The sequence below is a fragment of the Carettochelys insculpta genome, chromosome 6 (assembly GCF_033958435.1).
Source record: "Carettochelys insculpta isolate YL-2023 chromosome 6, ASM3395843v1, whole genome shotgun sequence".
Lineage (NCBI taxonomy): Eukaryota > Metazoa > Chordata > Testudines > Carettochelyidae > Carettochelys > Carettochelys insculpta.
This window is the reverse complement of record NC_134142.1, coordinates 126,695,006-126,722,962: the sequence shown is the minus strand read 5'-3', so window position 1 is coordinate 126,722,962 and position 27,957 is coordinate 126,695,006. Positions and strand designations below refer to the sequence as shown.

Sequence of the window (27,957 nt, the reverse complement as noted above, 5' to 3'; positions counted from 1 at the left end):
CCAGGTGACACCTCTGGGCTGCAGACAAAGGAGGAGGTGGAGCCTGAGGGGTTTGAATTGGAACTGGGAGTTGGAAGCAGTGAGTCTGGGCTGGGAGAGAGAGAGACAAAGGAGGGGCAAGGCCCCGGCTCTGGGGGCCCCTCGGGGCCTCCTCTCCCCAACATGGATGGGACTGGCTGGCTCTGATTGCTGCACTGACTCCTCTGTACGATGCTGTGTCCTAATAAACCCGCTGTTCTGCTGCCGCGTGAGAGTCACTCCTGCCTGCGGATGGGGTGCAGAGCTTGAGGACCCCTGAACCCCATCACACTGGTGTCAGGGGTGGGATGTTCTGCACCCTGAGGATGGAGCATCCAGCAGTAAGTGACGGGGGCCCAGGAGGAAGAAGGGGGCCAGCGAGACCCAGGTGTGCTGACGGGCAGGGAGGTGCAGTTCCCCAAGGCGGAGGGGTCTGTGGCTGAACCCGAGCAACTGCAGTCATGGTCCTTGAGAGGGGGTGTCACACCCGAGGAGGGGTTACTCCTGGGAGTCCATCGGAGTCGGCCCCAGAAGGCGGAGGGGCCTACAGCCTAACCCCGGGGAGCTTGTGACCCGCAAGGAGTCTGGCACACTGAAGGGATTCTTCTGGGGATTGTGGTGCAGAGGGCGTCAGCCTGAGAGCCTGCAACCATGCTCAGCAACTCCTCTGTGAAGCAGCAACGCCTGGAAACTGAATGGAGATTAAAGGAGCTGGACAAGGCAGCGTTTATGTGCAGTGGCAGAGCTGAGGGTTAAGGAAACTCCTGCAGAGGTGAGCCCAGATCCGGCAGGGAACCCGGGACTGCCTGGAGCTCTGAACCGAGTGGCCTGCCACAGCTCAAGGAGGGAAGGGGCGATTCCAACCCATCGTCTACTGGTGGCCAAGACAGATCTGCGAAGAGTTTTCCAGGCCTGGGCTGAGGAAGGTGCCTGTGTGTCTGTGCAGGAAAGCAGCTTGTTCACTGGGAATGGCAAGTTGTCTGTGAGAGAAGCTGCTCCACCTTCTGTGTGTGTGTGGAGACCAGCCAGGGGGCTGGGACAAAGGAGAGAGTGTCTCCAATTGTCTGTCTGTGTTGAACAGCAGCAGCAGCCTGGGGAGAGAGCAGAGCCTGCATTTGGAAAAGGTGCCAAGGAGGAAACTAGTCCGTTGTCTGAGGAAGATTCACCAGCCTGGGGTGGCTGGAGAAGGAACCACCAGGAAAGAGCATCCCAGGTGTGACTCTGAATCCAGCCATGGGGGCTGGAACAGAGGGAATGGCTCTGGGATGGGCAGTGGCATCCATGATAAGGACGCTGGTCCTTGGTGCAGAAAAGGTGTTTCTGCTTCCAGGGAAGTGAATTCTTTGTCTGAGCCTGTGGGGGCTCGAGATGGGGCCAAGATCCCAGAGCTGGATCTGAGTGCAGCTGAAGCCCAGATGGGAAGTGGGCCTCCTCTGTGTCTCTCAGGGAGGGTAATGTTTTAACTCGGTCTGATCCAGTTAGTATCATCAGAGAATCCCAGACACCAGAAGATGCTGGGACTGACTCCAACAGACTCTCAGAAGAACCCCTTCGTCAGTGTGACACCTGGTCTCAAGGGCCATGACCACACTCTGTTGGGAAGAACTCATTCAGCATTGATTGTAATGGGTTTTTCACTGTCAGTCTGTTGGGTACAATGTCCATTTTCTTGCATTTGGAGAGAAAGATGACGTCTGTTTAGATCTGGGAGAGTATTTTCATGTAGTTGATGGATCTCCATTCCAAATGGCTAAAAGTAGTGCCTTGCATGTTGAATAGTAACAGAGCCAAGAACAGAACACCAATGGTCATCACCTGCAGCCCCCAACTCAGACCACTGCAACGCATCATTAAAGACCTACACTCTATCCTTAATCAGGATGCCACACTCCAGAAGACCCTAGGTGACAGGCATGTTCTCTCCTACAGACACCTCCCAACCTTATGAGGATCCTCACGATCAGCCACAGTCTATACCGCAGGAACACCAGTCCTGGAACCTTTCCCTGCAACAAAGCCCGCTGCCAGCTTTGTCCACATATCTTCTCTGGAAATACCATCACTGGACCTAACCAGGTTACTCACAGAATCACGGGCACTTTCTCATGCTCCTCTACTAACATCATATATGCCATCATGTGCCGACAATGCCCAGATGCTTTGTACATTGGACAGACTGGCTGTACTGACTCCTCTGTACGACGCTGTGTCCTGTCAGCTAATAAACCCACCATTCTCCTGCTAAGTGAGAGTCACGCCTGCCTGCAGATGGGATGCAGAGCTTGGGGACACCTGAACCCCATCACAGCTGCCGGTGCCAGTCTACGGGGCCGGAGGGATGTTAAGGGTGATGTGGTTTGGGTCCGGCTGCCAGGGCCGGTCTGCGGGGCCAGTTGGTGGGAGAAAGGGGTTAAGGCTGCCGGGGCCAGTCTGCGGGGCTGGTCGGGGTGGGGATGGGCATTAAGGCTGCCGGGGCCAGTCTGCAGGGCTGATCGGGGGGATGGGCTTTAAGGCTGCCGGGGCTGGTCTGTGGGGCCTGTTGTGGAGGACAGGGGTTAAGGCTGCAGGGCTGCTCTGCAGGGCTGGAGGAGTGTTAAGGCTGCCACAGGTTGGGTCAGGCTGCCGGGGCCGGTCTGTGGAGTCCGTTGTCGGGGGCGGGGGTTAAGGCTGCCAGGGCCATTCTGCAGGGCTGCAGGGGTGTTAAGGCTGCCATGGGTTGGGTCAGGCTGCCGGGGCCGGTCTGTGGGGCCGATCGGGGGGGCGGGGGTTAAGGCTGCCAGAGCCAGTCTATGGGGCCCGTTGTGGGGGACAGGGGTTAAGGCTGCCAAGGCCGTTCTGCAGGGCTGGAGGGGTGTTAAGGCTGCCATGGGTTGGGTCAGCTGCCAGGGCCAGTCTGTGGGGCCGAGGGGGTGTCAGGCTGCCATGGGTTGGGGCCACAGGGCAGGCGGGGCATGAGTCAGAGTACGGCAGGTTGGAGCTGCGGGGAGTAGGGAAAGCTCATATTAGCAGGGGGAGTTCCCACGTCGAGTGAACAAAGGTAGGTATATGTGTCCCTCGTTTAAGTGAGTACTTGTAAATAAAGTACTCGTTTAACAAGGGATGAGTGTACTGCCGCTGGTAGGACAGGAGTCGGTGCAGCTGCCCAAGACAGATGAAATCCTGGCTGAAGAGAGCCCTGGCAGGGCTCGCATGGCAATGGGACGAGCTCTCTGGAGCTTCTAGCTGTGTCTACACGTGCACGCTACTTCGAAGTAGCGGCACTAACTTCGAAATAGCGCCCGTCACGGCTACACGCGTCGGGCGCTATTTCGAAGTTAACTTCGACGTTAGGCGGTGAGACGTCGAAGTCGCTAACCTCATGAGGGGATCGGAATAGCGCCCTACTTCGACGTTCAACGTTGAAGTAGGGACCGTGTAGACGATCCACGTCCCGCAACGTCGAAATTGCCGGGTCCTCCATGGCGGCCATCAGCTGGGGGGTTGAGAGATGCTCTCTCTCCAGCCCCTGCGGGGCTCTATGGTCACCGTGTGCAGCAGCCCTTAGCCCAGGGCTTCTGGCTGCTGCTGCGGCAGCTGGGGATCTATGCTGCAGGCACAGGGTCTGCAACCAGTTGTCGGCTCTGTGGATCTTGTGTTGTGTAGTGCAACTGTGTCTGGGAGGGGCCCTTTAAGGGAGCGGCTTGCTGTTGAGTCTGCCCTGTGACTCTGTCTGCAGCTGTGCCTGGCACCCTTATTTCGATGTGTGCTACTTTGGCGTGTAGACGTACCCTCGCAGCGCCTATTTCGATGTGGTGCCGCGCAACGTCGAAGTTGAACATCGACGTTGCCAGCCCTGGAGGACGTGTAGACGTTATTCATCGAAATAGCCTATTTCGATGTTGCTACATCAAAATAAGCTATTTCGATGTTGGCTTCACGTGTAGACATAGCCTCTGAGGCAGAGATGGCCAGGAGCTGCCGGCGTGACAGATGGGTTCCACTCTGAGCCTAGCAGACGGCCTCTTGTACAGTGTTCCCCAGGTGTTCTGCAGACAGATGTTATTGTTTTGTGTCCCATGGGCTCAAAGAGTCGAAGAAACACTGGTTTTGTACATCCCTGGGCTCAGGCCCCTCTGACCCATGGGGGTAGAAGAGGGGTGGGGGGGAAGAATTCTGACCTTGGGAGCCTCTTGGGGGTGTGGAGCACCCCCAGTGGCTGCAGAGGGCTGTGCGAGTTCCCAACTGGTCATGCACCTGGCAAGGGCTCAGTTCCTCGTGCACACCCGGGCAGTTAGGACCCTGTGAACCTGGTAGCTGGGGACCAGAGTCAGCTTTGATGCACTGTAGGGATGTGACTGTGTCTCTAAGGGTCTGGATCTGGCCTCCACAGAGCCTGGATCTTGGCCCTCCAGACGGGGAAGCCAGCAGGGTGCTCGGTCCCTGGGTCCAATGGGGCAATCACCACCTCCTCCCTATAGCTGTCAATGAGAGAGTGGTCTGGGGCAGTGGGACACAGGAGCTGAGGCAATGCAGGTGCGACCACGGTGATGGCCTGGACCAAACCTAACCGTGAGATGTGGTCATGGTGCCCATACGCTCATCCCTCGCTTTAGGAGCACAGCTGGTTCCCAGCTTTCTACTCGTCAGCAGAAACTCATAAGAGGGACACTAAATTACTGTTAAAGTACATGTAAAAGCCTCTGATTAGTTCCTAGGGCTCCCAGCTCGGGGAAGGAGCGGCAGCAGGGGCGTCAGGCTGCCGCAGTTTGGGGCTGTGGGGCCACAGGGAGTGCAGGCAGCAGTGGGGTGTCAGGCTGTGGGGCCAGCAGGGGGTCAGGCTGCAGCAGGTTGGATCTGCAGGGGGGGTGGGGTCAGATGAGGGTGGTTGGAGCTGTGCGGAGGTGGGTAAGGCTCATAGAGTGAACTAAGGTAGGTAAGTGTGTCCCTCGTTTAAGCAAGTACTCCTAAATGACGTATGAAGTACTCGTTTAACGAGAGATGAGTGTAGTCAGCCTACATCTAAATGGGGCCCATCTGTTACCAGAAGAGGTGCTGATGGGTTGGAGAACTGGCTGGAGTCACTGGCTGCAGGTGATGTAAATTAAGATTAAGATGAGATTAAGGCCTGGTCCCAACATGGAGAAACTGAGGCAGAGCAACATAACCTCTAATCCTGGCAGCTGAATGCTACATTTAGCCACAGAAAGGTCCCTCCTGAAGGAAGCTGAGGTCCTGTGGAGTCCCAGTGTTACAAGTCCATCAGGAAAGATTTTAGGGGAGGAACCAGGTGAGAAAAGCACCTGGTACAAGGGAAGGGTTCCCCAAGGGAAAGCTGAACTGTGGGGGATCAGAGGGCAGCTGGTGTCCAGCACACCAGGTGAAGGCTGCCACAAAACTCCCGAAGGCCTGAGAAAGACCCAGGGCCCCCTTTTCAGGGTTGTCTGGAAGGAGAGTGAGGGGACCCTGGACTAGCTGAGGGGTGGCTGGGAGGGGACAATGAATGGGAAAGTGGGGTTGAAGTGTGAGCTGTTGTTCTGGGGAGTGCTCCCTGAGCTCATGGGCTTGGCCATGGAGAGCCTAGTAGGGCTGTAAGGGCAGCGTGCAGTGCCCCTGGCACTAGGCTGGGGTGGGTTGCTGCAGAGAACTAGTGGGACCTTGCCTGAAGATGCACCCAAGACTTGGCAGTGGGAGGCAGCAGGCTCTGGGCAGTGGCTCTACAAAGAGCTGAGGACAGAGGAGCCTAGTGGAACTAAAGACAAAGGATGGGGATGGCTGTCATGGAAGAGGCTAGAGGGAAATTGGCTGGATGAGGGGGAGCTGGAGCACACCTGGGTGCAGGCCAGACACAGCCATGCTGTGCTAAGGGGTATCAGCCATGAGGGCCTGGAAAACTGCCTGTGTTCCTCTGCTGTGTGGTGGGGGTAAGGGCTTTGCTTCCTCTGCCCCAGCCTCTCCCCCCCCCCCCCCCCCCCGGCTTCTCCCACCCCTGAGATATCACCCAGCCCAGCCACTGCCTTCCCCAGCCTCTCCCACCCACCCCCTGCCTTCCCCACCCCGAGACATCGCCCAGCCTCTCCCACACACACACCCTGCTTCCTCCACCCCTGAGACATCACCTCCTCTCTGGGAGGAAGAAGAGGACCCCTGACACAGCCAGGAGAGCAAAAAGCTCAGCAGTGAAGTGCCAGGAGGTGGCAGAGCCAGGAGGCCTAACCACAGAGACAGTGCGACTTTCTTGGGATTGGTGTAGGGCTGCACACCAAGGGTGTTCCTCCCTGAGATGGGGTTCAGTGGTCCCCAGGCTCTGCACCCTATCTGCAGCCAGGAGTGACTCTCACTCAGAAGGTGGAAGAAAAGGTTTATTAGGCGACAAAGTGGTACAGACTCATCAGCACAGCAACCAGAAGTTCTCTGTCTGACCCATACTGGGGGGAGGAGATCCCCAGAGGGAACCCCAGGCCTGGAGATCCTGCCAGGGACCTGCGTGCTCTGTTCCTCTCCAACCTCCAGGCAACTCTCCCCAGTCGCCTGAGTTTTTAATTAAAAAAACCAGCCAGGCTCTACCTCTCCCTTTGTCTGGCTCCAGAGAGGTGTCACCTGGTTGCCTAGGTTACAAATGACCAGGCCTGGTTGCTAAGGTTACCCCAGCAGGAACCTCACACGCTGTGTGAGTCTCTCTCACTCTCACATGCACATGCAAACTCACCACTTCATCACAGCTGCCCCAGGAAGCAAAGGTGTTACCTGGTGGCCCAGGTTACAAATGACCAGGCTTAGGTCACAGCCAGCAGAGACCTCACACACGTGCACAATTCACCACACTTTGTCACACTGCCAGGAGCTACCTGCAGTGGAGAGAGCCCGGGGCCTGGGAGCCTGTGAGACTGGCTCACTGGATCAGCCCCTCAACATTCCCCAAAACACCCTCTGCCTCTGCCTCCGGCTCCCAGTCCAGCCCTACGCTACCTCCTACACCACCGCCTGCCACAGCTCAGCCCCGTCACTGCAGGGCCGGGCCCACCCCAGCCCCCTCCCACCTCTACCAGAGCTCCCCCACATCAGCCCCATGATTGCCATGACTCACGGCTCCCCAGAACGTTGAGCAGCACGTTCCTCGCACGGCTCTGGTCCCACTGGCAGCTGTATATGCCTGCATCTGAGGTGGAGACGTTGGGCAGCACCAGAGACCCCCAGACCCCGATGCCCATCCCGGTGCGGAAGGGCAGCTCCCCTAGGGTCATGTTCAGGCTCAGCAGCTTCTTGCCCCTAGGACCCTTCCAGAGCCAGGAGAATGGAGGAGGGGGCTCTCCATACACTGCCCCAGACACCCCACATGGCAGGACTGCAGCCTTTGACACTGGCGGGGAGGGAGGGAGAGACACAAATGGGAAAACAGCAATGGGGGGCAGCCTCCTTCCCACCCATAAATTCAGAGCCTCCCCCTCAGTCACTGTCCCTAGCTGGCCCCAGCCTGGCCATGGCCTGATCTTGGACACCAGCCACCTCACTGTGGCTGCTCTGGCCCAGCCCAGCCCAGTCACCCTTCCCACAGCTCACCAGCCACCTCCTGCTTTCCCCACCCTTGAGACGTCGCCTGGCCCAGCCACTGCCTGGCCCAGCCTTTCCCACCCACCCCCTGCTTCCCCCACCCCTGAGACATCACCCGGCCCCCTCACTGCCTGCCCCAGCCTCTCCCTCCCATCCCCTGCTTCCTCCACCTCCGAGGTATCACCCAGCCCCACCACCTCCTGGCTCAGCTTCTCTCACCCCTGCCTGCCTTCGCCACGCCTGAGACATCACATGGGTCCAGCCTTGGCCCAGCAGATCCCCTGTTCCCATCCCCTTTAGCCCCACCTACCCCACCCCCATCCATCCCGGCCTCCCCCTCCAGGCTCATCCCTCCGCAGGCTGCCTGCACAGTATCTTCTCACAGAGCCTCTACCTGTGACGTTGACCCATCTGGCCGTCTCCTTCTGAGTGGGGGGAAAGCTGGTCCAGGCCACCCCAGCCCAGCTTAGCCGCAGCAGCAGCAGCAGCAAGCCATGCCGCGTGGACGCCATCCCCTGTGCTCTATGGCCCTGTGGTCCCTGACAAGGGGTGGGCCCCAGGGTGGGCAGGCACAGAGCTTGCTATTTCCAGCAGACAAGTGTGGTTGTGGTGCGCGAGGCCCTGGACCGTGACATTCTCAGCAGAAGGTCCCTTGGGACAGCCATGGCTCTGCAGCTGGTGGGAAAGGGTCATGGGGCTTCACGGCTGGTGGGTGGGGATGGTGGTACAGCCCCATAGATTCTCTGATTGGAGGGGCAAGGCCTGGATGTCCCTGGGGTTTCCTGCCTGTGAGTAGGCAGCAACAGGAGGGAAAGGAGATGGGGTCAGACCACATCCCCCAACCCCCCCGCCACACATCCCCCTCCTTGTGACTGCCTACCCTGTCTTGCTGCCCCTGAGTTCTGTGTTGCCATTTGGGGGGTCTTCATCCCATCTTCCCTGGTATGTCCCCTCCACCCCATGTAACACCCACTCACATCCCCACCAGGCTCCCTGTCCACCCCAGTGCAGGCCCTGTGTCTGCAACATTTCTCTACACAGCCTGCCCATTTCCTGACACCTCCCCAGGGGACTCTGGGTTGGTGTAAACACCTTTGCAGCTGCCCTGGGAGCATGGGGGTGGGGGTCAGAGCGGCTTTCTGCTCAGGCGCTGGTAGCATGTTCTCAGCTTGTCCCAAGTTCTCCCTACACACTCAGCTCCTGGAGTCAGGGGTTGGCAGGACAGCCACGGTCACTGGAAATGCTACTTCTGAAGGGCCAGAGACCAGGCAGCAGTGCCCTAGTTCACTGGTGATGGGGGTAGTAACAACAGCCTGTGAGGCCTAACCCTGTATTTTTCAAGCCCAGTGCCACAGGTGTTGAGGGAGGAGTTGCTCATGTGTGCAGTAGAGGGAGGGGCTTGCCAGGGTCCCTAAAGTAGTGCTTGCCAGGGCAACATGATTTCTCAGGGCAGTTGTCTGGGGCGGTAGCCGGATAAATATGTGCGCTGGGCCAGTTGCCAGGAGGAGGTAGTCACTGGCAGAGAGAGGAAGGAGGAGCTTGTTACCAACGAGAGCTGCTGGACGGTGGGATTACCTTGGTGGCTGCTGGGAAATTTCTAGGGGTGATTTTAGGGGCTTCCTGGGGCACATATAAAAGGCGTTCAGGGGTCCCCAAGCTCTGAACCCTATCCACAGCCAGGAGTGACTCTCAGTCAGCAGGTGCACGAGGAAGTTTATTGGATGACAGAGCCACAGCATGGTGCAGAGTCATCAGTACAGCAACCAGAAGTAGTCGGTCCAACGATATTGGTGGGGAGGTCCCCCAGAGGAAACGCCAGGCCTGAGAACCCAGACTGCTTTGCTCCTCTCCCACGTCCAGACTAACTCCCTCTAACTGACCCAGGTTCTAATGCAAAAACCAGCCAGGCTTCACCCCTCTTTTTTTCTAGTTGGCCCAGGAAGTAAAGTTGTTACCTGGTCGCCCAGGTTACAAATGGCCAGGCCTGGTTGCCTAAGTTATAGCCAGAAGGAATCCCATACCCTATGTGAGCTACTCACATGCACCCATATTCTTAGACACCTTCCCCGAAGTAGAGTATGGACGTCCCTGCTGCTCCCGTCAGTGTTGATAACCTTTGGCTGCAAGTTGCCAGGAGGAGCGTTGTCACGGATGGTTGCCAGAGAGAGCAGATTGGTAGGGGTGGTCGCCAGCGTGGTTTCTAAGGATGCTGGCCCCAAAGGGGTGGTTGCCAGGGGTGGTTGCCAGAGAGGGGCCGTTGTCATGGACGGTTGCCAGGGACAGGTGATTGGCAGGGAGGTTGCAGGGAGGGGCCGTTGTCAGGAACGGTTGCTAGCGTCAGGTGATTGGCAGGGATGGTTGCCAGGGAGGGGCCGTTGTCACGGACGGTTGCCTGGGACAGGTGATTGGCAGGGATGGTTGCCAGGGAGGGGCCGTTGTCAGGAACGGTTGCTAGCGTCAGGTGATTGGCAGGGATGGTTGCCAGGGAGGGGCCGTTGTCACGGACGGTTGCCTGGGACAGGTGATTGGCAGGGACGGTTGCCAGGGAGGGCCGGATGTCCGGTGACTTTCAGCCCCCCCCCCGAACACTTCCCTCTTCCTGTCAGCCCAGTTGGGGCCTTCGGCTCCCTCCGCCTCCGCTCGGCTCTTTCCGGCAGCGCCCAGCTGGACCGAAACCCGGAAGCGGAGCCTGTAGCGGGGGAGCCGCCATAGCGGGACATGGAGGGAACGAGGCCGTCGGGGGGAGCAGGGGGTGAGCCCTGGGGGAGGGGCTGAGGGAGCGGGGGCGGGAAGCGGTGTGGATGAGCCCTGGGGGAGGGGTTTGGGGAGCAGGGGGGGAAGCAGTGGATGAGCCCTGGGGGAGGGGCTGAGGGAGCGGGGGTGGGGGAAGCAGTGTGGGTGAGCCCTGGGGGAGGGGTTCGGGGACAAGGGGGGAAGCAGTGTGGGTGAGCCCTGGGGGAGGGGTTTGGGGAGCAGGGGGGGAAGCAGTGGATGAGCCCTGGGGCAGGGGCTCGGGGACAAGGGGGGAAGTGGGGGGTGAGCCCTGGGGGAGGGGCTCAGGGAGTGGGTGGGGGGTAGTGGGGGGTGAGCCCTGGGGGAGGGGCCTGGGGAGCGGGTGGGGGAGCAGGGGGCAAGCCCAGGGGGAGGGGCTTATGGTAGGTGGGGAGGGGCAGTGCCCCTGGCAAGTTGGATCTGTGACCCCCCCATCTCTGCCTGCAGAGCTGTGTGGGGTGGAGGAACATGGCGGGGGGCCTGCAGCCCCCCCCGACCCAGGTGTGGTGGTGGAGACAGCTGGCACTGAGCTTCAGCCAGACGCTGAGGGGACAATCCAGGCACTGCAGGAGCAGCTGGCGGCTGCGCTGGCCGAGGTGGAGACGGTCCGAGCTGTGGCCACCGTGAGCGAGAGCACTAAGCAGGAAGCTGTGGCTGCCGTGCAACGCCAGTGCCAGGAGGAGGTGGCCTCTCTGCAGGCAATCCTCAAAGGTGAGACATGTCCAGCACACCCATGGGGTCATACCACTCCCCACGCGCCCCACACTCCTACCGGCCTTCTATATCCACCCCCTCCATGCACCCACCACAGCCCCCAGTCACCTGCCACCCTCCCACCTGCACCCCCACACTCCTACCGCCCTCCTCCTGTATCCACCCCCTCCGTGCACCCACCACGGCCCCCAGTCACCTGCCACCCTCCCACCTGCACCCCCACACTCCTACCGCCCTCCTCCTATATCCACCCCCTCCGTGCACCCACCACGGCCCCCAGTCACCTGCCACGCTCTCACCTGCACCCCCACACTCCTACCGCCCTCCTCCTGTATCCCGCACCTCCTTGCACCCCCCATCTACACCCCCTTACACACACCACAGCGCCCAGTCACCTGCCATGCTCCCACCTGCACCCACACACTCCTACCACCCTCCTCCTAGATCCACCTCCTCCTTGCACCCATCACAGCCCCAGTCACCTGCCACCCTCCCACCTGCACCCCCACACTCCTACCGCCCTCCTCCTATATCCACCCCCTCCGTGCACCCACCACAGCCCCCAGTCACCTGCCACCCTCCCACCTGCACCCCCAGACTCCTACCTCCCTCCTCCTATATCCACCACCTCTGTGCCCCCACCAGGGCTCACAGACACCTGTCGCAGGCCCATCTAAGTCCCATAATCTTACAGACCTTCTCTTATGCTCACCATCTCCATACACGCACTACAGCCTACACACCATACGCTTGTCCTGGTCCCATCTACACCCCCTTACGCCTACCACTCTCCTCCTACATCCACCTCTGCCGTACACCCCCATGGCCTCCAGATGCCTGTCACAACCCCCTTTGCATCCCCATAGACCTATCACCCTCCTCCCATGCCCCCTGCAATACTTCCACAGTATCTGTGTGCCTGTCACCCTTGTACACCTACCACAGCCTCCATACACTGCCACCATTTCCAGTTCTTCTGTAGTCCTATCCCCACCACGTGCATATCCATGACCCCACCCATATACCCCCCTCTGCCCCAGCCCCCACATGCGCCTCTGTGTGCACGTGTCTGCCGCTGCCCTATATGCATGCCTGGTGCTGCACCTCAGTCCCTTCTGTTCCTACCACCACTCCATTTCTATCCCCTTATGCGTCCCACAGCCTCCATCCACCCAGCTCTCTTCCCATCTGCCACCAGTCCAGTACGCAGTCTCCCTTCACCCACTGCTGCCTGCCCCCGTGCCTTGCGGTGGGTGTGTGTTGGATAAGCTGGACACAAGCTGCTGGCTTGGAGAAAAGGTGGACACAGACACGCATGCATCTGTGCTGCCCCAGCCTGGGGATGGGTCCACTCCCACATGTCTGGGACATGCGTGGGGTGGGACTGGTGCTCTGTGTCCCCTCACAATGTCCCCTGCTGCTTCCCCAGACACCATCAGCAGCTATGAGGTGCGCCTTGCAGCCCTGCAGCAGGAACTGCACAGGGGGGGGCAGTGGGGGGGCCGGGAGCTGAGCTGCCTGCAGCAACACCGGGCACAGGAAAATCACCTGGACTCACTGGAGCGGCAGATGGAGAAGGTGAGGCTGGAGAGATTGAGCCCCTGGGGTGGAGGAGGGGGTGTTGGGGAACCCCAAATTGATCCTGGGACCAGAGTAACTCTGAGTGGTGTAGAGGGTGGGTGGATCTGAATGGCTGTGGGACAAGGGTAGGAGGTGCTGGGGGCCGTAGATTAGATGTGGAGGGCTCTGGGGCCCTGGCTTCCCAGATCCAGCAAGATGCTGTGTGGGGTGTAGCATGCAGAGGGGTAGATGGAGGGCCCTGTGGGTGAAGGGCTGAGCGCTGGAGACAGAGAGATTTGGGGTTTGAGGTCTGTGGCACAGCTTGTCCCTCCCTAGGACCATCTTCTTGAGTGCTTGTTAGCTGTGGCAGCTCAGGAGAGAGATCATGCGGTTGCTGCGGCTGGTTCTATGAGAGCAGCCACTCCATGGGCCGTGCCTGTCAGACCAGACAGTGCTGTGAATCACAAGGGCTGGGACAGCAGGTGAGACAGGTAATGCCATCCGACCCCTGTACAAACGTGCCGTGTGCCCGCCCTGGCACACCGCTGCGTGCTAGTCATCCCAGCTGCAAGCGGAGTGATGGGAGCTGGAAAGGGCAGAGACAACCACAGATGGTATGGAATGGCTGCAGTACTAGCCGAGGTGAAGACTGGGACTGTTCCGCTTGGAAGAGGCGACCCTGGTGAGGGGCCTGTGCCAGAGGCCTAGAAGAACCAGAGCCCCCAAAAGGTGCCAGGAGGCAGTGGGTACAATTGAGCCAAAGGCGGTATTTCCTTGCACAGTGCAGTCGGTGTGGAAAGTGACAGGATGCCGGGAAGGTTGGAGAAAGAGTCCAGCAGAATCCAGAGCTGCAGAGCCGGAAGGAGCACAGGTTGCTTGTCCCTCAGAACCAAACGTTGTAGCTGTTCTTTGCACGCTGTACAACAGAGCACTGACTTGATGTAGCTGTGGAATGTTGCTGGGCAGAAGAAAAATCTGCTCAAACCAGCCTAATGTCAGTGAAGCAAGCACAGGACCAGTCTTCTTACCTTGTCAGATCTTAGCTCTCCCTTCCTTGGGATGTTCAGGAGGGCATGTTAGCACAACACTATATGGGGAGTGCCTAACCCTCCAGCTGCCAGAAATGAGGACTGGACAAGGGGATGATCACTCGAGGATTGCTTGTCCTGTCCCGTCCCTCGGGGTCCCTGGCATTGGCCCCTGTTGGTAGACAGGATACTAGGCTGGACAGGCTTTTGGTCTGACCCCATGTGGCCTTTCTTATGTCCCAGGAGGACTCTGGGAAGCTGTGGCTGAAGTGGGGGAGGTGCAGAGAATGGGTGCTATGGGTTGGGTGTGGGGCATTCGGGGTCCCCAACTCACCCTGTGCCCACCCAGGAGGACACCAAGCAGATGTGGATGAAGGGTGGGTGTCAGGGTTGTGGAGAAGGTGTTGAGGGTGGGGGTCATGGGGAAGAGGGTCTGGTCTGGGGAGCAGGAACTGGGGCGCAGGGTGCACTGGGGTCCCTAACTCACCTTGTCTCTGCCCAGGTGCAGGAGGACTTGGGGAGGCTGCAATGGAAGGGCGAGGGGCAGGGATGTGGTGTCAGGAAAAGGGGATGGGGGCAGGGGGCACTTGGCTTCCTGGATCATCCTATCTCCACTGAGGTGCAGGAGGACTTTGATTGCTGGGGCTGAAGGGTGGGAGGTAGGGCTGTGGGGCTGGGGCTGGGGTGTGGGGACATCGTGGTCCCTGGCTCACTGTGTCCCTGCCCAGGCGCAGGAGGACTCCGAGCGGCTGCGCAGCATTGTGCTACCCATGGAGGAGGAGATTGCCCAGCTGAAGATGAAACTCTCCCGGGCTGAGGGGCTGATCCGGGGACTGCGTGGCCCAGAGGTGAGACTAGAGAGGAGCCTTGCTGGGGGCCGTGGGTGCTGTGGGTGGAGAGCTGGGCCATGCAGGAGGGTGGTGGGGAAGGGCTGGCGTAGGCGGTGATAGTGGGGGCTTGTTCTGCCCCATGCCTCCTTCCCTCAGGGCTCACTCTGCGGCTCGTCGGAGTCTCTGCTGTCAGACGCTGAGGTCCCCAGCCAGGTGGTGCCTGCCCAAACCAATGAGGAGGGGGATGAAGGCTCTGGGCCAGAAGGCGAGGAGGAGTCAGGAGGGAGCCTGGCATTCGCCCGTGGCTGCGACAGCCTCTCCATTGCCAGCTCCAGTGCTGGCTCCCCCCGGCCCCGGCGACGGCCCAGCCCAGAGCATGAGGATACAGCTTCCCTGCTGTCCACTGGCACTCTGGTGCCTGAGAGCATCTACTTGCCACCCCCCGGCTTCCAGCTGGTGCTGGACAGGGAGTGGGCCCAGCTACAGCTCAAGGTGAGGTGGGGGAGCAGGTAGCAGCACTGTAGGGAGCAGAGATATTGGAGAAGCTGGGGAGGTGCCAGACATGGTGGGAGCAGGGGTCAAGGCTGTAGGGAGCAGAGATCCTGGAGGGGTGAGAGCTGATGGCAGTTGTGGGGAGGAGCACAGCAGCCAGGTTGGGGGCGGGAGGGGTTGGAGGTGGGGGGGTGGCCGGGTGGAGGGGATGGCGGGGAGCTGGGTGGCCAGGTTGGGGATAGGAGGGGATGGAGGTTGGGGCGGGGGGAGCTGGGCGGCCGGGTTGGGGGTGGGAGGGGATGGAGTTGGGGAGAGCAGGGCGGCAGGGTTTTGGGTTGTGGAGATGCTGTGGGAGTGGGGAGGTGATGGCACTGGGGGCAGGGATGCAGCTGGGACAGGGCAACCCCAGGTTTTGCCCCCACAGGCAAAGCATCATCAGGAGACCCTGCAGCAGCTGGAGATGGCGATGCAGGAAAAACTGCAGCTGCAGGACGCCCTGAGACGGAGCAGTGAGGACTGTGCCAAGCAGGTACCATGGGTAGCCGCCCCTCACCCAGCTCTGCTGGTGCCCCTCATTTCTGACCCACAACCCCTGATGGCTCAGGGTAGCCCCTCAGCTTTGCCTGTGCCCCATCACCCCCAGCTAGCCCCTACCTCTTGCCTCTCACCTGTCCTCAGCTCTGCCCATGTTACAATGGCACCTGGCAGCCCAGCCCTGTCCATCTCTGCCAGTGCCCCTCACTCTGGACCCTCAGCCTCCGCCAGCCCAGCCTTGGGCACCCCCAGCTCTGCAGGTGCCCCTTACCGGTGATGTGCAGCCTCTTTCCCTGTGGCCAGGCTGGTTCTTGCTGATGGCTGAGTCTCTCCCAGGTGCTGGTGCTGCTGGATCAGATCCAGAACTCGGAGCAGCTGCTGCAGAACCTGCAGGCAACAGTCTCACAGACCCAGCACCGGACCCAGGAGCAGATAGTGAGCAGGGGGTGCCAGGCAGGGTGGGAGACTCCAGGTGAGGAGGGTGGTTGAAGCAAGGGAGTATTAGTGGCTGGGGAATTGGGGTTGGGGGGGAAGACATGGGTTTGGGGTGAGGCCACTCTCTGCTTACAACTTCCCCTCCCCAGGCTGACCTGGCATCCTCCCACAAGCGGCTGAGCTATGAGGTGCAGCGGCTGAGTGAGGAGAATGAGGGACTGCGGGGCTCCCGGGCCCCCCTGGAGCCCAGTGAGAAGCCACCACTGCCCAGCTCTGTGCAGGTACTGGTGGTGGGGTGGGGGGTGGATTCTAGGCCATCTCTCTGACATACCCCTGGCTGGAGAAATCCGTAGGGCCCATGGGGCTCACTTCTCTGCAAACCTCCAGTTCCTCCCAGGAGCTGTAGGTAGCAGAGTAGAGGTATATGGGTCTCAGTTCTCTGAGCTGCCGCATTGGTGTCGTGCTTGTAAGAAGCACCCGGGATTTTTTTCAGAAAAGGCAATGCACCACGTTTATTGAAGGGACAGTAGGAACACTTGTCATATGCACGTGAGTTATCTATCTCTGTAGCACACTTACACGTACACAGGCACGCTGTGTGTTTAAGCCAGTAACGGAACACCACTGGTCATTACCTACAGCCCCCAACTCAAACCACTGCAACCCATCATTAAAAACCTACAACCTATCCTAAACTGGGATGCCACACTCAGAAGGCCCTAGGTGACAGGCCTGTTCTCTTCTACTGACAATCCCCCAACCTTATGAGGACTCTCACTAGCAACCGCAGGCTATACCACAATAATACCAATCCTGGAACTTTTCCTTGCAACAAGCCCCGTTACAAGCTTTGCCCACATATCTCTTCTGGGGATACCATCACTGGACCTAACCAGGTTAGTCACAGAATCACGGGTACATTCTCATGTTTCTCAACTAACATCATATATGCCATCATGTGCCAACAATGCCCACACACCCTGTATATAGGACAGACTGCAAACACTCTTCGACAAAGAATGAATGGAGACAAAACAGACATCTCAAAACTCCAAAGACACCAACTTGTCAGCCAGCATTTTCATGGAGTGGGCCGTTCTGTTAATGACCTGAAAGTCTGTGTTTTACTGAAAAGGAACTTTAACAACTGTTTACAGAGAGAGTGCTCAGAACTGTCATTTATATTCAAATTTGACACATTAACACATGGTTTGAACTGGGACAGCAATTACCTGACCCATTATAAGGACACTCTTGCATACTTTGTTTTATCTAACTCTTAACTTCCCCACCCCACACACCGCCCTCCTGCTGCCCCTCTGCTCTTCTGATTTCCCAACCTTGATAACGATTTTTCTGATTTGCCAACCTTGATAACAATTTTTGGACCTATGTGCTTTGTGTATTGAGCTTCTTCTGGTAAGGCTGTGATCTGAAGAAGTGGGTCTGTCCCATGAAAGCTCATCACCTAATAAATTTTGTTAGTTTTTAAAGTGCTACATGACTACTTTTCTGTCTTGTAGTTGTTACCAATAGCTGTCCCCCGGGAACTTCACAGGTGAGTTAGATGAGAGTAGGAGGGAGTGGGAGTGGGAGTGGAGCCAGGCACTGCCAATTTGGATCAGTGCACTGATGGTCACGAGACCCATGGTCCTCCTGCCAGATGCCCTAGATTGATATAGAAGCTCCCCTCTCTTGCAATGTAATCATATGCACAATCAGTATGAGTCATTCCATGCATATGCATGGAGTCATATGGGGCGCCACCTTCTTGGTGTGGCCTTAATGCTGCCACATTCATCTTCAAAGAGGGGGGCTTCCAAAAGTGGGTATTCAATGCTGACTCCATCTGTTCCATCTTCTTTCACTAAGTTTCTTCACAGGCCTCATTGTCCTGGGATGCGGCCTCCATCCCCACCCCAACTCTTGCAACTGTCTAGAAGTGGTTGTCTCTCCTGCCTTATCTGTTCACACCTCAGTCACTCAACTGGTCCATCAGCTAAGTGAAAGGGCAGAGATTTAGTACCAAAGACTTAATACAGATGTGACCCTTCTGCCAGAAGGAGTCAGCAGCAACTAGGGTCGTGTTCAGCATCTTAGGGGTTCCTTTTCATCCATCTCACACAGAACCGGCTCAAGCCCCAACCCAGTAGCCTGGGAAATTCACACCCCCCGGGTGCCTCAGAGGGGCAGTGCTTCCCACTCGCAAGCACAGAGTCTGAGTGTAGAAAAGAAGCTTTTGATGAAAGAGGGAGAAAAGTCACATGGCATCAGCTTGGGAAAATACCACACCCAGAGTTCATAACCAGCCCTCAAGTGACTGTCCCAGCTCACATGGACTGAGCAGTGTCCTTGGCCTCTCAGGCTCACCAGCCAATACTGTAAACAGCCAAGCCACACACTGAAACTTTTTTTGTACCCCTTTTCAAATGCCCCACTTACACCTTGGCCCAGTCCATGCAGGCCCTGACACACCACCCTGATGCATTCCCTCATGGAACCTGAGGCAATACCACCTTTGTGCTGGTTTGGCGTTTCGCTTGCTCCCAGCCAGCTGCCCCATCGGCTGCCAGCAGTCATGCCTGCTGACCACCCGCTGCTCCTCCTGCCAGCTGACTGCCAGTCGCACCTGCTGGCTGCTCGCTGCTGCTCCTACCAGCCGGCCATCTGCTGCTGTCTTGTGGGTTTTTGCTGTAGGCAAAACCCTCTGATTCCAGCTCCTAGTGGCATTCAGCTCTGGGCCTAGCCACAGCATCTCAGTATCCACCAAGGTGGATTTTCGTAGAATAACTATACACTCATCTTAAGAACATATAAGAATGGCCATACTGGGTCAGACCAAAGGTCCATCCAGCCCAGCATCCCATCTGCCGACGGTGGCCAATGCCAGGTGCCCCAGAGAAGGAGAACAGAAGACAATGATCAAGTGATTTATCTCCTGCCATCCATCTCCTGCCCTTGTTCTGAAGGCTAGGGCACCATACTTTATCCCTGGCTAATAGCCATTTATGGACCTAACCTGCAAAAATTTATCAAGCTCTTTTTTAAACCCTAATAGAGTCCTGGCCTTCACAGCCTCCTCGGGCAAGGAGTTCCACAGGTTGACTGTGCGCTGTGTGAAGAAAAATTTCCTTTTATTAGTTTTGAACCTACTACCCATCAATTTCATTTGGTGTCCCCTAGTTCTTGTATTATGGGAAAAGGTAAATAATTTTTCTATATTCACTTTCTCCACACCATTCATGATTTTATATACCTCTATCATATCGCCCCTCAATCGCCTCTTTTCCAAACTGAAAAGTCCCAGTCTCTCTAGCCTCTCCCCATATGGGATCCTTTCCAAGCCCCTAATCATCTTAGTCGCCCTTTTCTGAACCTTTCCTAATGCCAATATATCTTTTTTGAGGTGAGGAGACCACATCTGCACGCAGTACTCGAGATGTGGGCGTACCATAGTTTTATATAGGGGAAGTATGATATCTTTTGTCTTATTATCGATCCCTTTTTTAATAATTCCTAACATCCTATTTGCCTTACTAACTGCCGCTGCACACTGCGTGGATGTCTTCAGAGAACTATCCACTATAACTCCAAGATCCGTTTCCTGATCTGTCGTAGCTAAATTTGACCCCATCTTTGGGGCTGCCCTTGAACAGTTCGGGGAGAACTAGTCAAACCAGTCTTACAGCTGTATAGGCAAAAGGGTTCCAGCCAGCCAGTACAACCACTATGTCTCCCCACTTTCACCTTCACAGTGCTCTGGCGCGGGAGCCCTCTGCAATCCATATCTTATGTATTAGTGATGACTGCCCTGTACTCCCGCAAAACTTCAGCGTTGTTGAAACTCCACAATTCTTAGGCTGGGCAATAGCGTAAATTGTGACTTTACAACAACATGGTTTTTTACAATAGACAAAACCTCATTGCTTTGTCTGCTGCCATCAGGCTTTCTTTACAAGGTATTACATATGCACACCTTTGTATTTTCATGCAGATGATCTCTGAAGGACATATTCCCCAGTATTCCCCAACTCTTCAGCAGCATTGAGCTCCTGCTGGCACATTCCTTACACAGAGTTTGTGCAAAAAGACTTGGTAGAGTCCTGTGCATTTCTAGAAAAAGACGTAATACAAAGTATGTGCGCGCGCACATGCACACACAGAGTTTCTATGTAACCAGACTTAATACAAAGTTATATGCAGGTTGTCGGTGGAACAATTTAATACAGAGACTATATGGAGCGGATCCACACTCCGATGAAAATGATTAATACAGAGATGGAGGAGCTATACCCCAGGCCTGTGTAGATCCAACGCACCAGGAGCTGCTGTTGGAGTCCCCAGCCAGGAGCTGCAGTGCTGGCATCTGAGGGTACAGCTCCCTGCAGCCCTCTGGAGCAGCAGAGCTGGCCTACTGGGGTGCAGCTCCCCCAGCCCTCGAGAGCTGCAGCACTGGCATCTTGGGCTACAACTGCCCCCAGCCTTCATAGACTCATGGAACAGTAGAACTGGAAGGGACCTTGAGAGGTCATCAAGTCCAGTCCCCTCCACTCCTGGCAGGACCAAGCACCATCTAGACCATCCCTAGCAGGTGTCTGTCTAACCTGCTCTTAAATATCTCCAGTGATGGGGATTCCACAACCTCCCTAGGTAACTTATGCCAGTGTTTAACCACCCTGGCAGTTAAGGAGTTTTTCCTAATGTCTAATCTAAACTTCCCTTGCTGCAGTTTAAGCCCACTGCTCCTTGTCCTATCCTCAGAGGCCAAGGAGAACAATTTTTCTCCCTTCTTCTTGTAACCCTCTTTTAGGTACTTGGAAACTGCTATCACATCCCCTCTAATTCTTCTCTTTTCCAAACTAAACAAGCCCAGTTCTTTCAATCATCCCTCAGAGCTCATATTCTCTAGACATTTCATCATTCTTGTTGCTCTTCTCTGGACCTTCTCCTATTTCTTCACGTCTTTCTTGAAATGCGGTGCCCAGAACTGGACACAATACTCCAGTTGAGGCCTAACCAGCACAGAGTAGAGTGGAAGAATGACTTCCCTTGTCTTGCTCTCAACATTCCTGTTAATGCAGCCCAGAATCATGTTTGCTTTTTTGGCACAAGTACCACACTGTTGACTCGTATTTAGCTTGTTGTCCACTATGATCCCTAAATACCTTTCCGCAGTACTTCTTCCTAGATGGTCGCTTCCCATTCTATAAGTATGAAGCTGATTGTTCCTTCTCAAGTGGAGCACTTTGCATTTGTCCTTATTAAACTTCATCCTATTTACCTCAGACCATTTCTCCAGTTTGTCCAGATCATTTTGAATTCTGACTCTATCCTCCAAAGCAGTTGCAACCCCTCACAGCTTGGTATCATCTGCAAACTTAATAAGCAAACTCTTTACCAATATTTAAATTGTTGATATTGAACAGGACTGGTCCTAAAACAGATCCCTGTAGACCCCTACTTGTTATGGCGTTCCAGCAGGATTGCAAACCATTAATAACTACTCTCTGAGACCAGTTATCTAGCCAGTTTTGCTCCCACCTTGTGGTAGCCCCATCTAAGTTGTATTTGCCTAGTTTATGGATAAAAATAGTATGCGAGACCGTGTCAAATGCCTTATTAAAGTCTAGGTATATCACATCCACTGCTTCTCCCTCATCCACAAAACTTCTTATCCTGTCAAAAAAGTGCTATCAGATTGGTCTGGCATGCCTTGTTCTTCACAAATCCATGCTGGCTGTTACCTATCACCTCATTTTCTTCCCGATGTTTGCAGATGAATTCCTTAACTATTTGCTCCATTATCTTTCCTGGCAGAGAAGTTAAACCGACTGGTCTGTAGTTTCCTGGGTTGTTCTTTTTTCCCTTTTTACAGATGGGCACTGTGTCTGCCTTTTTCCAGTCTTCTGGAATCTCCTCACTTTCAGGACTTTTCAAAGATCATCGCTAAAGGCTCAGAAACCTCCTCTATCAGCTCCTTGCGTATTCTAGGATGCATTTCATCAGGCCCTGGTGACTTGCAGACATCTAATTTTTCTAAGTGATTTTTAACTTGTTCTTTTTTTTCAGTTTATCCTCTTAACTTACCCACTTCCCACTAGCGTGCATTATGTTAGGCATTTCTGCACCACCTTCTTGGTGAAGACTGAAATAAAGAAAAGGGAGCTGCAGCGCTGGTGTAGGGGATACAGCTCCCCCCCCAGCCCTCAGGGGCTGCAGTGCTGGTGTATGGGGTACAGCTCCCACCAGCCCTCAGGAGCTGCAGTGCTGACCTCTTGCGGTACAGCTCCCCCCAGCCCTCAGGGTCTGCAGCACTGGTGTATGGGGTACAGCTCCCCCAACCCTCAGGGGCTGCAGTGCTGGCCTCTTGTGGTGCAGCTCCCCCCCCAGCCCTCAGGGTCTGCAGTGCTGGTGTATGGGGTACAGCTTCCCCCAACCCTCAGGGTCTGCAGCACTGGTGTATGGGGTACAGCTCCCCCAACCCTCAGGGGCTGCAGTGCTGGCCTCTTGTGGTGCAGCTCCCCCCCCAGCGCTCAGGGGCTGCAGTGCTGGTGTATGGGGTACAGCTCCCCCCCAACCCTCAGGGTCTGCAGCGCTGGTGTATGGGGTACAGCTCCCCCCCAGCCCTCAGGGGCTGCAGTGCTGGTGTATGGGGTACAGCTCCCCCAACCCTCAGGGGCTGCAGTGCTGGCCTCTTGTGGTGCAGCTCCCCCCCCAGCCCTCAGGGTCTGCAGTGCTGGTGTATGGGGTACAGCTTCCCCCAACCCTCAGGGTCTGCAGCACTGGTGTATGGGGTACAGCTCCCCCAACCCTCAGGGGCTGCAGTGCTGGCCTCTTGTGGTGCAGCTCCCCCCCCAGCGCTCAGGGGCTGCAGCGCTGGTGTATGGGGTACAGCTCCCCCCCAGCCCTCAGGGGCTGCAGTGCTGGTGTAGGGGATACAGCTCCCCCCCCAGCCCTCAGGGGCTGCAGTGCTGGCCTCTTGCAGGACAGCTCCCCCCAGCCCTCAGGGGCTACAGCACTGGTGTATGAGGTACAGCTCCCCCAGCCCTCAGGGGCTGCAGTGCTGGTGTAGGGGATACAGCTCCCACCCAGTCCTCAGGGGCTGCAGTGCTGGTGTATGGGGTAAAGCTCCCCCGAGCCCTCAGGGGCTGCAGTGCTGGCCTCTTGCGGTACAGCTCCCCCGAGCCCTCAGGGGCTGCAGTGCTGGCCTCTTGCGGTACAGCTCCCCCCCAGCCCTCAGGGGCTGCAGCACTGGTGTATGGGGTACAGCTCCCCCCCAGCCCTCAGGGGCTGCAGCACTGGTGTATGGGGTACAGCTCCCCCCCAGCCCTCAGGGGCTGCAGTGCTGGTGTATGGGGTACAGCTCCCCCCCAGCCCTCAGGGGCTGCAGTGCTGGCCTCTTGCAGGACAGCTCCCCCCCCCCAGCCCTCAGGGGCTGCAGCACTGGTGTATGGGGTACAGCTCCCCCCCCAGCCCTCAGGGGCTGCAGCGCTGGTGTATGGGGTACAGCTCCCCCCCAGCCCTCAGGGGCTGCAGTGCTGGTATATGGGGTACAGCTCCCCCCCAGCCCTCAGGGGCTGCAGTGCTGGTATATGGGGTACAGCTCCCCCCCAGCCCTCGGGAGCTGCAGTGCTGGTTTGTGGGATACACCTCCTCCCCAGCCCTCAGGAGCTGCAGCACTGGCATATGGAGTACAGCTCCCCGCTCCCCTGCCTCAGGAGCTGCAGTGCTGGTTTGTGGGGTACAGCTCCTCCAGTCCTCGGGAGCAGCAGCGCTAGCACCTGGGGATACAGCTCTTCTCCTACCCTGCCAGGAGCTGCAGGCCCTGGTGCGCCAGCAGCAGGAGGAGGCTGGCACCCTGCGTCAGAGCAGTGAGCACCAGAGCGAGCGGCTGCGCATTGAGATCGTCGCCCTTCGTGAGCAGTTGGAGGAGGAGGAAGCCGCTCGGGCACGGCTGCAGGGCGTCCTGGAGGCCCAGCTGGGGGCCCAGCGCGAGGAGAGCCGTAAGGGGGCTGATGCACGGGTGATGGGGAAGAGGGTCAGGCTGGGGTGTCATGGCTCCTCCCATGATGAAACATTGTCTCTCTCTGTCTGCCCCCATGCCTGCTCCGGCTGCATTGGCCTGTGCACAGAGCTCATGGAGGGTAAGTGGGGACTGGGGGAGGGGGCAGGCGTGTCTGTCTGGCTCCCTTGCCCAGTGACTCACCCCCTGCCCCGCCTGTCTCTCCCCAGCTTCCCTGTGCAGCGTGCGGTCAGAGATGGAGCGGCTGCAGCAGCAGCTGGAGCAGGTGAGGGTGGAATGGGGTGGTGGAGCAGGAGGGGACCCTTTGGAATGGTGAGCAGCCTGCTCCGTGCCTCCCAAAGGCTGTGCTGAACTCTTCCGGCAGGGTTGGGGGAGAAATACACTGACCCTGGCCCAGGAAGAGCATTGGGGGTATATGTGGAGGAGACAAAGGGGTCACATTGGTTCCTCTCCTCCAGGCAGAGCAGCGGGCCCAGGGGCTGGAGCAGGACGTGCAGCGCCTTCAGGGGGACCTTGCCCAACATGACCAACAGGGTCAGACCTGGGAACAGGAGAAGGTGAGTGAGCTGAGCCAGCCCCGCACAACATCCCACTCAGCAATCCTTGGTGCCCCAGCTTTTCTGTCCCATTGGGGCGTTCCTCATCTGCCTCCAGCTCCTGCTGGATTCGGCCTTGGCCTTTGGGGAGTGCTGCTGCCACATACCCTTGCTGGAACAGCGCAGCCTGGGCAGGGCCTAGCCGCGTGTCGAGCCCTTCCCTGTGAGAGCCCAGGTCAGCTGTTTCAGCAACTTGCTACAGCCTTTTCCCCTCCTGGCCAGGCCGGGGACCTTCTGGTTCAGTTCTCCATTGGGCAGGGCTGCAGCGTGCCCCCAGGCCAGGGGCTTGCTGGGCCCGCCTGTGTCACTGCCAGAGCCATGTCTAGCTGCGTGTGACTGACCTGAGCCAGGAACCCCTTGCAGCTGGGTGGATGCCACTGTGAGGTAGAAGGGGTGAAGGGTTCATTCAACTCCCCTCTGCCACAGCACCTTGGGCGGTGAAATTATCTGGGCACAGGCAATGGGGCGTGGAAATTGCGCCCCACACCTGATTGCAAATTTCTTGTTCCTCATCCTCCAGCACGTCTCCCCTGACTCCTCTGGAACCAGCCTCCCAGCAGGGCATGAAAGATCCCTCATCATGTGTTCCACTGAGGCTGGTTCCAAGGTTCTACATCCCAGGCTCTGCTGGGGGAGGGATGCAGATGTGTTGGAGGGAGTCTGAGTTGTTCCCAGGCTCTGACGGCCTCTCCCCCAGGCTGGGCTGGAGGGGGAGTGCAGAGGAGTTGGGTGAAGGGGAGAGGGTTGACCCCAGGCTGTGATGGTCTCTCCCCAAGGCCGGGCTGGAGGGGGAGTACAGAGGAGTTGGGTGAAGGGGAGAGGGTTGATCCCAGGCTGTGATGGTCTCTCTCCCAGGCCAGGCTGGAGGCCGTGCTGTCTGAGCAGCGGGGGAAGCTGCAGCGTTTGCAGGCAGAGCTGGACACCAGTGAGCAGGTGCAGAGGGACTTTGTGCGCCTCTCACAGGCTCTGCAGGTATAGGCTGGTGGTGTCTTGCAGCGGGTCTGATCTGTACCCTATAGGGAGGAACTTGGAGGGGTGTGGGGGGTCTGTTTCTAGGGGCCAGGTTATGTGATGCCTAGAGACTAGGGTGAGGTGCAGAGGTGGATGCAGGGGAGGGAGCGGATTGGTTGGGGGCAGAAGGTCTTGGAGTAGGAGGTGAGGTCAGGCAAGTAGGAGGGCACTGCAAGGACGAACCTGGGAGGGAGCCCTGCAGCTTCTCTCTCATGCTCTCAGGTGCAGCTGGAGCGCATCCGCCAGGCCTCCTCACTGGAGCATGTGCGCAGCATTGTGGATGGGACACAGCTGAAGGATGTGGCAGAGCTCAAGGAGCCCTGAGCAGCTTGGACAGCAAGGGGCTGGGACACAGTTTCCACCCCTCACCCCCCACATATGCCATCCCCTGGTGGGGGTCCATGAGGCTGATCCGTTTGCCTTCTCATTAGGAAGGCCTTGGACCTTGCCTGTGCCACAGGTCAGGCTTGGACTGCCCATCCCCTACTAACCCCTCTCCCAAGGTGCCTCTTGGGGGTTGAGGTAGTCAGCCTGGTGAGAGATGCCCAGCTCCCTTCTGTCCCTGCACTGCTGGGCAGGGGTCACTGCCCCCAGCCTGCATACTAACCAAACAGGCAGCTTTTCTCTGACCCTTCCCCCCTCATCCCCACAAGAGGGAGCCTCTTAGGGTGGAAGTCAGGGCTTGGCTCTGGCCAGTGCCTTTTTTAAAACAAAAAAGAGCAGCTGGTCCGCCCGCATCCTCAGCCAGTCCCATGGGTGGGGCTGCTGAGGTGCCAGTATTCAGAACCGGCAAGTACCAGAACAAACAAAGCTCTGGCTCCGGTTGCTGCCTGAGGAGATGGCATCTCTTACTGTCAGTAACACTGAGGAAGAAAGTGGGCTCGGGAGGAGTGGGGAGGGCAGCTCCAGCTAGGTGCCTGTCTTCTGTTTCCCCTCCTCCCAGCATGGATCGGGTGGGCTGGGCCAAGCAAGGCCAACTTGTCTCAACACTCCACCAGCCTACTTTTGTGTGCGGGGTTAATAAAGGTGCTGTAAACATCCCCTCTGAATCTTCTGTATCTGTTGGTCAGCTTTAATGTTATGCAGCTGCCCCTGGCAGCGGGGCATAGGTGGGATGATCATGAAGGCAGCATTGGCAAAGATGGGCTGCCTTGAACACCATCACCCTTGCCCTACACGCCAGTCCAACGTGCCCCAGAATCCTAAATCCCACCTTGCACAGCAGTGTTGGGTTTATTAAACTCATTTTTGGCGTTTTATTTGCCTCTGGGATTCTGAAGCACTGCAATATCTGGGAAGGTGGGGAGAGGTTGTGGGGCCAACCAGGGTGGCCTGGTGTGTGTGTTGTGGGGAGGGATGGAGCGGGTGTGGGGGAAGAGAGCTGTGGGGATTGACTGGGATGTGCTAGGGTGCAAGGGGGGGCCAGCCAGGGCGGGTAAGGGTGTCCGGAGCGGGGGCCAGTCAGGGCAGGTGAGTGTGTGTGGGTTGGGGGCCAGTGTGAGGAGTGGGGGGTGGGTGTGTGAGAGTCAGGCTGGATGTGTGGCAATGTGCTGAGGGGAAAGCTAGACCCCAGATGGGGCACCCCTCGGGCTCCTCTCCCCAAGATGAGTTGGAATGACTGTCTCTGCTGGCTGTACTGACACCTCTGCACTGAGCGGTGCGGCGCTTGGGTACCCCTGAACCCCATGACAGCTGGTGGTAGGAGTGGGATGCACTGCACCTGCAGATGAGTTCCCAGCAGAAACTGACTGAGCATAGTAGAAGGAAGGAGGCTCATGAGAGCCAGGGGAGCTGGAGGCAGAACAAAGCAATTTTTGGGAACTGTGCGGCGCGGCGCTGCAGCTGCAGCCGGTGAGTCGGCACCTGGGGAACGGTGGGGAGATGGATTACACCTGACTCCTGAAGTCAGACCTTGGGCTGTGCAGAAGAGGCCAGAGAAGACCTATGTGGACCTGGCCTCCTGCCTGATACAATACTACCCCAAGTGGGTGTTTTGGGAAGGGACTCCAGACCATCGAGGGCCTGGTCAAGCTGATGATCCTGGAACAGTTCTGTGGAGTGTGTCCACCTGACCTGAGGCTCTGGCTTGAGGACCAGAAGCCAGAGGACTCTCATGGTGCAGGGAAGCTGGTGGATGAGTCCACAGCCAGCCAGCCCGCCCAGGTTTGAAAGAGAATCCCAGGGGGATGGGGAGTCCCAAAGAGAAAAGGAATCCCAAACAGATGGGTTCCTGGCTGTAAGACAGTGGGGATCACCTATGGAGCAAACCCAGGAAAGGATGACCACCCATCCACCTCCCAGAGGGCCAGCAAGGGCCTGGACAGAGCAGTTGGCCCAAGGAACACAACACGACCTGGGCTGTTATCACTGTGGGTGGAAAGGGCATAGAAAGGCCCAGTGCCCCAAATTCCCAGACA

At 57.5% G+C, this 27,957-nt stretch overlaps 2 protein-coding genes across 8 annotated transcripts in view; one reads left to right on the top strand and one right to left on the bottom strand.

Annotated features, from left to right (window-relative positions):
- Positions 1-8,057, bottom strand: part of CD19 (CD19 molecule) — a 52,500-nt gene extending 44,443 nt beyond the window's left edge. Inside the window, exons 1-2 of the mRNA XM_074998635.1 lie at positions 7,940-8,057; positions 7,082-7,354 (exon numbers count right to left, since the gene is read on the bottom strand). Of these exons, the coding sequence (XP_074854736.1) occupies positions 7,082-7,354; positions 7,940-8,057 (391 nt within the window). The remainder of the gene's footprint in view (positions 1-7,081; positions 7,355-7,939) is intronic.
- Positions 8,058-10,162: 2,105 nt separating this feature from the next.
- RABEP2 (rabaptin, RAB GTPase binding effector protein 2) lies at positions 10,163-26,581 on the top strand. 7 transcript variants are annotated; one of them, XM_074998473.1, is made up of 14 exons: positions 10,163-10,297; positions 10,765-11,028; positions 12,461-12,609; positions 14,348-14,467; positions 14,606-14,941; positions 15,366-15,470; positions 15,812-15,910; positions 16,060-16,191; positions 23,724-23,913; positions 24,143-24,198; positions 24,392-24,490; positions 25,050-25,136; positions 25,385-25,501; positions 25,763-26,581. In XM_074998473.1, the coding sequence occupies exons 1-14, from the start codon at positions 10,264-10,266 to the stop codon at positions 25,862-25,864; spliced, it is 1,890 nt and encodes a 629-aa protein (XP_074854574.1). In that variant the 5' UTR covers positions 10,163-10,263; the 3' UTR covers positions 25,865-26,581. The 7 variants fall into 7 exon arrangements, with proteins under 7 accessions (XP_074854574.1, XP_074854570.1, XP_074854569.1 ...); XM_074998469.1 differs by having other exon boundaries at positions 23,724-24,054; XM_074998468.1 differs by lacking the exons at positions 10,163-10,297; positions 10,765-11,028 and having other exon boundaries at positions 11,280-12,609; positions 14,354-14,467; positions 23,724-24,054.
- Positions 26,582-27,957: the final 1,376 nt, after the last annotated feature.

Excerpts from the sequence above, each read along its gene's own strand:
- RABEP2 (XM_074998467.1), top strand. The coding sequence starts at position 12,079 with ATGCGCCTCTGTGTGCACGTGTCTGCCGCTGCCCTATATGCATGCCTG. Across the intron at positions 15,911-16,059 it reads ACCGGACCCAGGAGCAGATA|GCTGACCTGGCATCCTCCCA; the intron begins GTGAGCAGGGGG and ends TCCCCTCCCCAG. Across the intron at positions 24,491-25,049 it reads AGACCTGGGAACAGGAGAAG|CACGTCTCCCCTGACTCCTC; the intron begins GTGAGTGAGCTG and ends CTCATCCTCCAG.